Source organism: Chiloscyllium plagiosum, unplaced genomic scaffold (genome assembly GCF_037043375.1).
Source record: "Chiloscyllium plagiosum isolate Xiang-an unplaced genomic scaffold, Cpla_swu_hap1 HiC_scaffold_14, whole genome shotgun sequence".
In the NCBI taxonomy this organism is placed as follows: domain Eukaryota; kingdom Metazoa; phylum Chordata; class Chondrichthyes; order Orectolobiformes; family Hemiscylliidae; genus Chiloscyllium; species Chiloscyllium plagiosum.
In genome coordinates, this window is record NW_028270152.1 from 34,698,672 (window position 1) to 34,712,014 (window position 13,343).

Consider the following 13,343-nt stretch of genomic DNA (forward strand, 5'->3'; position numbering starts at 1 on the left):
AGCATAGAAACAGATCCTTCGGTCCAACCCGTCCACGCCGACCAGATATCCCAACCCAATCTAGTCCCACCTGCCGGCACCCAGCCCATATCCCTCCAAACCCTTCCTATTCACAAACCCATCCAAATGCCTCTTAAATGTTGCAATTGTACCAGCCTCCACCACTTCCTCTGGCAGCTCATTCCATACAGGTACCACCCTCTGTTTGAAAAAGTTGCCCCTTAGGTCTCTTTCATATCTTTCCCCTCTCACCCTAAACCTATGCCCTCTTCTGGACTCCCCAACCCCAGGGAAAAGACTTTGCCTATTTATCCTATCCATGCCTCTCATAACTTTGTAAACCTCTATAATGTCACCTCTCAGTCTCCACGCTCCAGGGAAAACAGCCCCAGCCTGTTCAGCCTCTTCCTTTAGCTCAAATCCTCCAACCCTGGCAACATCGTTGTAAATCTTTTTTGAACCCTTTCAAGTTTCACAACATCTTTCTGATAGGAAGGAGACCAGAATTGCAAGCAATATTCCAACAGAGGCCTAACCAATGTCCCAATAAAGGAAAGCATACCAAAAGGGTGGTGGGAGAGGAGCAGAAACTAAAATGGTCAGCGTTGGGAAGCTTTAGGTCAAGATTGCTCAATGAACAGAGAGGTTCTGCAATTGGTCACCCAATTACTGATTCATCTCCCAGAATAGAAGGCACCACATTATGGATACTCAATACAGTAGGCTAAATTGTAAGGATTACAAGTAAAATTTGAGAACCTTAAGAGTTAGGAGGAAGGAAATAAAGTGCGAGTATTGAACCTCCTATGCTTTCACCGCAAGTGTTGTGGAAAGGAGAACAGGGTGATCGTGGAGTAGAATGGCATGTTAACATAATAGAATCTCTGGAATGCTGAAAGGGATGGGGAGATGTTGGATGGTGAAAGTTGATTGGTTGAATGCGGTGATCAAGCAAAGAAACATAAGACAAAAGAACCTCTCTGTGGTTCTGAAGGGGAGAGGAATGAGTGAGGGTAGAAGTCCAGGAAATGAGATGGACATGGCTGAGGATCCTATTGAGCACGATTGAAGGGAATCCTTGGCTGAGCAGAAAGGAAGATGTATTGGAAATAACAGTTTGGAAGGTGGCATGAGATCATAGTTGCTTATGAATTCATGTGAATAATATATCCTCTAATGGGAAGGCTTCTACTCTTAGGTTCATCATTTCCTTATTAAAAATAGTGTGTTAACCACATCTTTATATTCGCAGGTTTTTTTTTAACAATCAGAAGCAATATTGCTGATATAAGGTAATATTGTTTGAAGCAATGGAATGCTTACTTTATTAAGCAATCTAGGTATTTTGAGTAATGTTTTATTCTGAGAAGGTATATTACATTGGCAAAGACATTTCTGAGGCTTCTGAATATCAAATGAATGACTATAAATTTGGTTTCATTAATTAGCATTTAGAAGGTCTAATTTGGTCAATCTAATTCCTACTTTCTGCATTAAGTTTTAATCACAACTTCAGACTGCTCATCACTTTAAGAATGGTCAAACATTTCTGCATATTTCTAGATGAATAGAAATGAGTATGCTGGATCCAGTACAGAGCCCTGAGGAAATGTGGCCCTATCGAGGCCTAAAATCAGAGTTATGGAATTTCAGTCAGATATTTTAAAATTTGTTCATGGGATGTGGGTGCTGCTGGCAATCTACTGCCATTCCCAACTGTCTTTGAGAAGGTGGTGTTGTACCATCATTTATACAACAAAACATCACACCTATAATAAGGTAATAATTTGTCAGAAATCCAATTTCATCTTGACTACCATATAAAACTTAGTTGAACACTTCCTTTAGGATTAAAACATAGATCAAAATCTGTCTAAACTATCCGCATCTATCATTTTGGTCATTTCTTCAGTCATGCTGAAGATATGTTGGCTTTCCAATATCTATCAAACCCCCTACTCAAAGTACAAATAATCAAAATGTTTACAGCACTGAAAGAGGCCAATCAAACCAACAAGTCTACATTTAATATGTAACAGCTTTTCTACTACCAAGTTCACAGATTTACAATTTCTAAAGTCTGACTTTGAAGAATGAAATGAGCCAAAGTGGGCGGCACGGTAGCACAGTGGTTAGCACTGCTGCCTCACAGCGCCAGAGACCCGGGTTCAATTCCCGCCTCAGGCGACTGACTGTGTGGAGTTTGCACGTTCTCCCCGTGTCTGCGTGGGTTTCCTCCGGGTGCTCCGGTTTCCTCCCACAGTCCAAAGATGTGCAGGTCAGGTGAATTGGCCAGACTAAATTGCCCGTAGTGTTAGGTAATGGGTGGGTTTCGGGTCGGTGTGGACTTGTTGGGCCGAAGGGCCTGTTTCCACACTGTAATCTAATCTAATCTAATCTAATCTAATATTTGTAACTCATTAAAGTCTCCTTGTGCTTTTGCAAAAATTTACCTCAGTCCATGAAGCCTGTCTGTGTCACACTTCTGCTCTGGCTTTGCTTTCAGCTGTTATCGTTTCATGCAATTTTTAATGATCACAACCATTTTTAATAATATTTGGGGAAAATGGTTATACTTTGTATTTTAACAATCCAATTGCTGCAGTGCTCCAATGAAAAAGTCAAACATTTACTGAAGCAAATGTTGTTGGGGTCAGCAGTGGCAATGAAGTAAGTGTGTTTCAAACATGATTAGATTTACTATGAATTTTAGAGAATAGAAGACAAATTTGAGCTTTTGGAGGCAATGAGGAAACATTATTATTTTCCTCTTTTTTTCAGAAAGAGTACAGAAGCATGAATTACAAAGGGAGTATGTCAATCAGCAATTGTGCAGATGGGAGTTCAATGTAGCAAAATAGAAGGCAATCACTTTCAATCCAAGGCAGGCCAGGGAAGGTGTTTGGGTAAGTTCTATTTTAATTATCTGGCAACATCTGTGGGAGAGGAAAAATGGATTAATATTCCAGGTTATCACAGATCCGAAAAGTTAACTGTTTCTCACTACAAATTCTCTATTTTTAATTTCTGATTTCCAGTAACGACAGAATTGCAGTTTTGTGTTACTATAATTGTATGCAGAATTCATGGAATTCAGATTTCAGGAGAGACCATAGAAGCTGGGTTTGCTCTTCTTACAGCAGAGAAGATTAAAGAGATTTTTTTTGAAAAAAGTGTCTAAAATTTGACAACACTTATTCTGATAGAGAAACTGTTTCTATTGCAAATTACCAAAAGAGATATAGGTAAAATAACTGGCAAGAACCACCCGAGGATTAATGACAATCTAAAGGCACTGCCTCGAAGAGCACAGCAAGCACTTTGATCATAGCTTTCAAAGGGAAATGGTTATGGGGTAACAATGGACTTTCATTACAAAATGATTAGCTTGGAATGGAAATGTAGTGGAGACCAAGTTCAACTAAAGCATTCAAGAGGGCACTGGATGATTATTTACATAGCTATAACGTGTACGATTATGGGGAAAAGACAGAAAATCAGCATTAAATTTAAAATACTGAGAGAGCTGGTGCAAACGTGATGGGCTGAAGCGCCTCTTTCTGTACTGTAACAGTCTGTAAATGGGAGAGCTGGCTCGAAAGGCTGCATGGTCTATTTCTACTCCTATTTCACATATTTGTATAACTAATGAGGTAGTGTTGGCGGTGAGAGAGTTGAATATGGGATAAATCCGAAACTAGGAGATACTGTTTTAAAATTGGGGATTGCCTTTTAGGATAGATCAGGAATAGGTGGGAATGTGGGAAAAACTCAAAATCCTACTGAATGGTGCAGTAGGCTCAAGAGGCTGAATGCCTGTTTCTGCTCCCAACTCCCATGATTGTTGGTTTAGATGAATATAATTTGATTTGTTTTTCAACATGCCAGTGCACTATTATGTAAAAATGCAGGGAATTTTCCCTGGTCAATATCCATTCAGCACCAACATCAATTAAAAAAGCAAAATATTTGATCATTACCAAATTGTTATTTGCTACATTATATGTGTAATTGCAGTTCAAAAAGCAATTTATTGGCTGTCAGTGCACTTTGAAGTACTACGGTCATAAAATTTGTTACATAAATGCAAATCTTCCCTCTATTATTGATTGGGAAAGAGTCACATCAAGTAGTTTGGAATGTTCTATAAAGGACCAGACTATTAAAAGACATGCTAGAAGGGATTATGGAATGAAAATGAAAACAAGGCGGAGAAAGAGAAGGATGCCAATGCACCACCAAAAGAATGGGAGGTGTTACAACACAGGCTAAACCCCTCTGCTAATTTAAACCAGCCACACAGAAAAAGTTCACCTCACGCAGTAATCTGTTTAAGTAGTGACCTTTGGGATAGTTCTTCAAGTAAAAATTAACAATTTTATTCTTTAAGTCCAACAAAGAATATTAAAATCAACTTTCTCTTAAAATCTATCTTTTACCTCCCACTCTAAAATACTAGTCTGATTAAAAAAAAACCCCAATGAAGATTTTAAAGAAAAATCACATTTCAAAACCCAGCCAGCTTTACTGATTCTCCTTGGTAGATTTTTCTCTGTATATTTTCTCTAGGTTGGTTTCGCTGTTCTGCTGCACAAATTTATAGACTTGTACCTTTAAGAGAGCTGTTCTGCTGGCAGTCTGTACTTGTTGGTGGCTTTACAGTTCTCCTCTAGCTGTTCAAAATATCCAGTTTTATATCTCAAAACATCAAACCAATGAAATGATCCGATGTCCTCTCAAACAGTAAAATTCAAATTTGATTCGATTTTGATCTCTGGGGCATAATTTAAAACGATTGGCCGAATTTGTTTTTGTTCCATAGCAACACAACTCCAGCTATTTGTTTCAACCAAGTGTTACATTGTTATCTTGTTCAGAACACTGCTTTCAGTCCTTGCTAGCTTCCTCTCTCAAAGGTACAGTTCACACCTACACCTTCATCATAGGAGGGTGAATGAAGAACAGTAGATAGTCAATGTTTGGTAAAAGTAAGATGAAGAAGCCACAATACTTGTCTTAAGCACAGTACCATTAATGATAACAATTCTTTCAATAGCAAATAATAAAAGTACAAAACATACTTGGTCTTATAGAATGTTACTCAACATACTGTAGCATATAGTGGCTGAATCTTCATACATAGAAGATTGAAACAGGGAGCAGGCCCTTCAACCCTTTGAGCTTGCTCCACCATATAATAAGATCATCAAGCTGCACCCTAATCCTGTTTCCCCATTCCCAATATCGCTTAATCGCTTCAGCATCAAGAGTTATATCTACTTCCTTCGTGAAAACACAATGTCGTGGCCTCAACCAACTTTGTGTTAGTAAATTCTAGAGACTCCTCACTTTCTGGGTGAAGAATTTCTCTTGATTTTAGTCCCAAAGGTTTGCCCCTTATGCTTAAACTTTGTCTGGTTTCCCCAACACCAGGAACATCTTTCCTGCATCTAACCTTTCACTGTGGGCAGCACCATTGACGGCTCAGTGGTTAGCACTGCTGCCTCACAGCGCCAGAAGCCTGGGTTCAATTCCAGTCTTGGGCAACTGTCTGTGTGGAGTTTGCACATTCTCCCTGCGTCTGTGTGGGTTTCCTCCAGCTGCTCTGGTTTCCTCCCACAGTCCAAAAGATGTGCAGGATATGCGAATTGACCACGCTAAATTGCCCAGATAGTGTTCAGAGATGTGTAGGATAGGTGCATTAGTCAAAGGTAAACAGAGTAATAGGGTAGGGGAATGGGTCTGGGTGGGTTACTCTACAGAAGGTCGGTGTGAACTTGTTGAGCCGAAGTGCCTGTTTCCACACTGTAGGGATTCTATGATTCTATGAACCTGCCCATCATGTTATAATTTATAGGCTTCTGTGAGGTAACAGGTAACTTGATTAAAATATATAAAGGCCCTGAATGGTTTTGATTATTTGAATATGGAAAGATGTTCCTTCTTGTGGGTGATTCCAGAACTAGGAGGCATTAATCTAAAATTAGGATTCACCTTTTCAGGACACTGAAGAAAAAAATTGTGTTCCCTCCAAGGATTGAAAGACTTTGGAACTTTCTGCCTCAGCAGTCTGTGGAGGTAGGGACATGAAATATTTTTTAAGACAGCAGTAGATAGATTTTTGTTTGGCAAGGGAATCAAAGATTATCAGGGGTAGATGGGAATGTAGAATTTGAAGCACAATCAGATCAGGCATAATTTTAACAAATGGTGAAGCAGACTATTTTGCCCCTATTTCATAATGTTAGAATGTGCGAAAGTAGATTAGAACGTTTGCTTGGCTTGATCGAGAAAGGAGAAATCTCTGGTGCAATCCTCACATTGAAAGTCAGTTCAAGAATCAGGAATGACCTTGGGAAAACGGAAAGGAAGCGGTCCATTGAGAGCAAAATAATAGCTTTGAGCTGTTCACAGAAGAATAAAATTTCTATTTTCTGAGCAGATCTAAGCAGAACTGTGATTGGGGATTGTTGGCTGTGTTAAAAATTACATGGATTAATCTTTTGTTGTTGGTAGAACAGGCAACTAACTAAATAATGTTTGCAAATGTTGAATTTAATTAGTTTGTTTAGATGAAAACCTTAGGAATTAAAATTTTACATGACCATTCCTGTCAGTTACTTGAAATTCAAATATCTTTATAGAAGCTCTAAGTCTTTACAGAAATTGTAACATACTTTTATATTGAAAGAATTATTATCCTTGACACCAAAGGTTTATTATACCTCTTTTGTTTTTAAGATAGTCCAAGTCCAAATTTAGGTGCCCAAACATATAGTTATAAATTTCCAATAAAATTCCTGAAAAGGAAACAGAACAAATGAAAAACCTTATCTACTTAACCAAAATTAAGAATATAATCTTTACCTTGTTGCAAACATGGCTCTCAAGGATGAGAAAGTAGCAGCATCTTCTTTTAAAGCCTTGAGTTCATTACGCAGCTTCAGTATGGTCTCTGTGACCATGGCTTTCTCGATCTCATATTTACTTTTCAGGTTCGTAAGGGCTACTTCAGCAGTCTAAAGAAGAAATACAACTTTATGAAATTCATACAAAATGTTAATTATTAAATTAAAAATGCAATGTATAACTATAACTAAACTATTTGCATTAGTGGCAATGATTAAATCTGAGCTGTTCACAGCATTCTAAAACCTGTGCACATGAACATCATTTCTATGATATATAGATCTCGGATTAAGGCTATGCTAATTGAAGTGCACTCGAAAATAAATTGGTGAACATTAATAGCTTGCTGATTAAAGTTAAATTTGTTGATGATCCTACCAACCAAAGGTTTGATTAAGCCAGAATTATTATTGAAGTGTGTGTAGCTCATATTTTGAAAATTTTCCTACCTGCTTGTTCGCTTTGAGTACTGTCCTCAGTGTTGCTATTTGCTCTCTCTTGGTACTTAACAAGGACTTCAGTTTCAAGATCTCATCCATAAATACTTCTTTGTCTTTGTCTGCCACTGACCCAAGTTCAGGCGACGTAGGACGTTGTTTGGATAGTTCTGTTGATCGATCAACGGCTTTTTGAAGGTGCTTGATTTGGTCTCGAATGACAGCAATCAGGTTGTAAATGTTCATTGGCTCTTTACGTGGATCACTGGAGTAAGACAATGGGGAGGGCAAAGGTGAACCAGATGATGATACAGTGTCTCCATTACCATTTTCAATTTTTCCCATCTCTCCTGGAAAAAGTCCCTTTGTCAGCAGAACTGGTGATTTTCTTTCTTTACCTTCTGGACTACTGCGAACACCTTTGCCTTCCTTGAAGTAATCCAGAATCACCCGGTTGGGTGTCTCATTGTTGCACATACAAACATGGTTGTATAGATTTGCTAATTCTTCGCTGAAAGTGACCAGCTCATCTTGAGCAACAGTCAAACTACCTTGGGTTCCTTCAGCTACTTCACTCACTTTCTTCAGTTCCTTTTCAAGGCAGATTACCTGGTCCCGGTCCTGTTTATTAGTTTTTTCCAGTAATGTAAGTTTTTCTGTCAATACTTGGATTTCACTTTCATTTCTTGTCTTTTCCTTTTCATATTTGTTCTCATTATCAGTGTACTTGGCCTTCAGATTTTTTAGTTCTTCCTTCAGTTCATTTACATCAGCTATCGCTACCTTGTACTTGCACTCCAGAATCTCAGGTCCATTTATGTCTACTTCATAGTAATCGCCATCTTCATGACTGTCGCGTTCTTTTTCATTATCAAGTGAAGTTTGTCGTTCTTTGCTAGCCTGCAGTTTCTTCATAGCACTGACATGCTCAGTGAGTCTGCTAACTTTTTCATGTTGTTCTGACAAAGCACCTCTGGCATGTTCTAACTGCTTCTGAGACTCTTGGAGAGTAGCAAGCAAGGAGTTCTTCTCCCTTTCCACCTGAAATACATTGCAGTTAGAAATAAAGGTAAGACATAATGAAAAAGAAACATATTCATTTATATCAGACTGGTCACAGTGCCAAGGCATCTCAAAGCACTTTACAACTTGAGAAAATTTCAAGTGTAGTCATTGTCATAGTATTAGAAAATATGACCATCGAGTTGTTCACACCAATATCCTATAACAGCAATGAAATAATGATCGGAAAAGCTATATTTCAGTGAAGCTGGTTATGGATTAATATTGGTTGAAGCGCTGGAGATCTCAGGCAAACCATGTACTAATTTCATCTGTAAATGAGACATATTGAAAACAAAATGTATGGCTTATAGGAAGTGGTCACAAAGAAGAATTATAAAGCAGACTATTCAATACATGTCCTAATTGTCAAAATCTGCTCTAGTCTAAGATATTCAAGGAGAAAGTGAGGACTGCAGATGCTGGAGATCCTGAAGAAGGGCTTATGCCCGAAACGTCGATTCTCCTGTTCCTTGGATGCTGCCTGACCTGCTGCGCTTTTCCAGCAACACATTTTCAGCTCTAGTCTAAGATATCCATATTCCCACTTTGGTGAAAATCTATTATCAAGCAGACTACCTAGATAGGGATTTTGAGGGCTGAACTTTTACTTTCAGATCCCAAGCCTGCCATCACGAACTGTGGGTGGAACCCCCCCAAGTACCTGCAGCAGAACAATGCAGAGGAGAATTTTGCAGGTGGCAGACAATTAAGTATCAGCCTCTGAAAGTGATAGTCGATTCAGAATGGCAAAAGGGTCCCAGGAACTGAAAGGCTAAGGGAGACTGCCAGCACAAATAGTTTCAATGTCAGAGGTAGGAGCTGTTACAATAGGTAGGTGTTGGAGACACCTCCATTTCAAGCTGCCAATCACAAATTAGCTAAGACAGACAACCAGGAGGGCCGGGTCCAGAAAGTTAGGGTCTTTAGGTAGTAGTAATAGCAAGAAACACTGCAGCAACTGTGGCTGATTTTTAGATATATAATACAGCCAAAGGTTTGATTAAGCCACAATTATTATTGAAGTGTGTGTGGCTCATAGTTTGAAAAACTGCAGGCTTTGTTGACAATTCTAGCCGCATTGCCAACTGAGAGGCTTCATAATGGTCAACCAACATGATTGGTACTCTATCCTCTGAACTAAATATTCAGTTAAGGTCAAGAAAGTACTCTCTTAGCCAGCTGGGGGCTTAATTGCCCACCATGTTCAGATGGATGGCTGTGTACGGGACCTGACATCTCTCCAAAATTACTAGGCGTCAGGCCCACAAGACACTTGGGGACATGAAACTGCAGCGTGGCTTGCCTCCTCAGCCAAATTAAATTTCTGCAACGTCAAATGACAAATCTCAGGGGGAAGCAAAAATTGTGTCTGGTTCAATACATCATTCAGGTAAGCAGTTTTCTTTCTTGAAAGGTATTTGCTTTAAAGATACAGCAGTGACTCAATATCCAAAGCTTTAGTTAAATGATGCAACTTTATCAATAAAGAAAGCTTCTATTATTGGAGAGTTTTTCAATTCTCAAGATATACCTAAAATAGGATTAAGACTGCCTTGAGAACTGCATGCAAGTTATTACTGCAACAAACTTTGAGCAATGATTTAAAATATTTCAAGCCAGCTCCACCTTAAATGCAGCAGCTTTATAATCAAAGATAGGACAAGGTCTATATAAATAGGATCGATAAGACATTTCAACAAACATTAGATATAAATGTTAACATTTTAATTCATCATGGTACTTATATTGGTCCCCATCCACAGGGGAGGTGATGGTCTAGAGATATTATCACTAGACTATTAATCAGAAACTCAGCTAATCTCCTGAGTATCCAAGTTTAAGTCCAGTCACGGCAGATGGGATTAAATTAAAACTTGGATTCAATTTTTTAAAATTTAGAGTTAAGAATCTACTTATGACATGAAATAATAGCTGATTATCGGAAAAACCCATCTGGCTCACTAATGACCCTCAGGGAAGGGAGTCTGTCACCCTCACCCAGTCTGGCCTACATGCAACTCCAGACCCACAGCAACGTGGCTGACTCTCAACTGCCCTCTAAACTGGCCTAGTAAGCCACTCAGTTCAAGGGCAGCTAGGAACAGACAATAAATGCTGGCCAGCCAGCAATGCCAGTGGCCCACAAGTGAATTAAAAAAGTACAAAAAAACTCTCATGTTAAAATAATACTTATTGATGAATTTAAAGCAAATGATTAAACAGAGTTCTCATTTAATATCTGAGAATGTTTATGCCAAATATTTTTAAGGCTGCACACAATTTAAAATGCAACATTACTATGCATCTTGCAAACATGTCTGTGCTAAAGAGCACTTCTGATTTATAAACTTGAAAGTAGTGATAAGTTACTTTTTACCATCCTTAAAAGAAAAACTTCAGAGAAGTATATAGTTTAAGATTTACTAAATAAATAGCTGAAGTTGACCAAAATATTGTACCACTTGTTGGAATTATCAGCTACTCTTTGGGAGGGCACCAAAATATCCTATTTCAGATAATTTAAATCTAGATGATTTCTACCTAGGTCCTAGATTTCAGATTGTTAGTTATATCATCAGATGTTTGCACTGAAAACTACTAAGTTCACATAAGAAATGGCAGGATATCAGCAGGCACATCATCCAGGTCACAGATTCAATTATGTAACTAAAGAACTGACTCAAGAACATAATATGCAGAAAAACTTGCTGCACTCTCAACAGAAAATCTCAAAGTTAAAAACCATGTAGAAATGGGACAACAATGTAAATTACTATACTGTTAATTCAATGATAATAGTATTAACTGCTTTTAATGAATATTTAAGAAATATTGCAATACTCAGTGCAGCAAACACTCACGAATGCATTTTAGGAATGTTTTTTCAAATTATCTAGAAGAAAATGTTCTAACTCGATCAATTTAAAGGTAGAATGTTTCGGAAAAGACCTTTCTTCACCTGTACTAATTTACATCAAGTTTTATCGGAGTAAAAGAAAATCAAGCATCATCTTATGAACATATGAATTAGGGTGGGAAGCGGCCATTCAGACCCTTCAGTCTACATCATAAATCAATAAGATCATGGCTAGTCTGATTGCTCTACATTCCCATCCACCTCTGATAGGCTTTCATCCCCTTGCTTATCAAGAATCTACTTACACCTGTCTGAAAGACAGCACTGCCACTGTCATTTCAGGGAGAGTTCTTAGCTCATTTTTTCTCATTTCTCTTAAATGTCAAAATCCTTACTTTGAAAAGTGACCATTAATTTAAGTTTGCAGATGACACTAAAATTGGAGGTGCAGTGGACAGCAAAGGAGGTTATCGCAGATTACAACAGGATCTTGATCAGATGGGCCAATGGGCTGAGAAGTGACAGATGGAGTTTAATTCAGATAAATGTGAGGTGCTGAATTTTTAGAAAGCAGATCTTAGCAGGACTTATACACTTAATGCTAAGATCCTCGGGAATGCTGCTGAACAAAGAGACTTGAAAGTAGAGTCACTGGTAGTTAGGATAGTGAAGGCGGCATTTGGTATGCTTTCCTTTATTGGTCAGAGCATTGAGTACAGGAGTTGGGAGGTCAGGTTGTAGCTGTAGCGGACATTGGTTAGGCCACTGTTGGAATATTGCGTGCAATTCTGGTCTCCTTCCTATCGGAAAGATGTTGTGAAACTTGAAAGGGTTCAGAAAGGATTTACAAGGATGTTGCTACAATTGGAGGGTTTGAGCTACAGGGAGAGGCTGAATAGGGTGGGGCTGTTTTCCCTGGAGTGTCGGAGGCTAAGGGGTGACCTTAGAGGTTTATAAAATCATGAAGGGCATGGAAAGGGTAAATACACAAGGTCTTTTCCCTGGGTTGGGCGAGTCCAGAACAGAGGGCATAGGCTTAGGCTGAGAGGGGAAAAATTTAAAAGGGACCTAAGGGACAACATTTTCATACAGAGGATGGTGCATGAATAGAATGAGCAGCCAGAGAAAGTGGTGGAGGCTGGTACAATTATGAAATTTAAAAGGCATATGGATGGCTATATGAATAGGAAGGGCGTAGAGGGATATGGGCTAAGTGCTGGCAAATGGGACTAGATTAAGTTAGGATATCTGGTCAGCATGGACGTGATGGACCAAAGGATCTGTTTCTATGCTGTACAAGTCTATGACTAAGAGAAAACATACTTTGTTCAACTAAAAAGAAACATACCATTACTTCAAACTCATTGGGATAAAATCCAGGAACTCCATACTGAAGAATGCTGTCGGTGCATATACACTGATTGCAGTAGTTCAAATAGGTAAATCAACACTTATGTTTCAATCAAGCTACCTCTTACTCCAAACTGCAGCAGATACAAGCTTAGCCTTCCAATCTTTCCTCAAAAGACAATTTGCCCAATCCAGATATTAGTCCAGTGAACCTCTGAATTACTTCTAAGCAATGTTTTCTTCAAGCTGCTTGGCTACTCAAATTCTGCACCCAGTGATCAACTTACTAACACATTGACTTCCAGTTCCAGTATCACTCGTCAATCAGAAAAGGACGCATTTAAGCTTATCATGCCTGTTAGTTAGCCAATCTATCTTTGCTGCGTTACCCCTTACACTATTAGGTAATATTTCCACAATAGAGTAGTAACATATCAAATGCCTTCTAGAAATCTAAATACAGCATAGTAGGGCTTGTGACACAGTAGTAGTGCCCCTATCTGAGCCAGGATACCCATGTTCAAATCTCAGATGTAATAACATCTATGAAGAGGTTGATTTAAAAAAATTCCAACACAATCAGATTCTCGTTAAAAATTTCCTCAAAACTAAACCAATAGGACGGTTAAACATGGTCTTCCTTGCACAAAATCGAGTTGACTCTGCCTGATGCCTTAAATTTTATAAGTGCCCTACTATAACATTGTTAATAGTAGCTTCTAACA

General features: G+C 38.6%; 1 protein-coding gene across 2 annotated transcripts in view; it reads right to left on the bottom strand.

Annotated features, from left to right (window-relative positions):
* The window catches only part of LOC122558997 (protein bicaudal D homolog 2-like), a 115,858-nt gene that overhangs the window by 11,597 nt on the left and 90,918 nt on the right, over window positions 1-13,343 (bottom strand). For both annotated transcript variants that reach the window (XM_043708047.2, XM_043708045.2), the window contains exons 5-6: window positions 7,359-8,387; window positions 6,868-7,019 (exon numbers count right to left, since the gene is read on the bottom strand). In XM_043708047.2, the coding sequence (XP_043563982.1) occupies window positions 6,868-7,019; window positions 7,359-8,387 (1,181 nt within the window). The remainder of the gene's footprint in view (window positions 1-6,867; window positions 7,020-7,358; window positions 8,388-13,343) is intronic.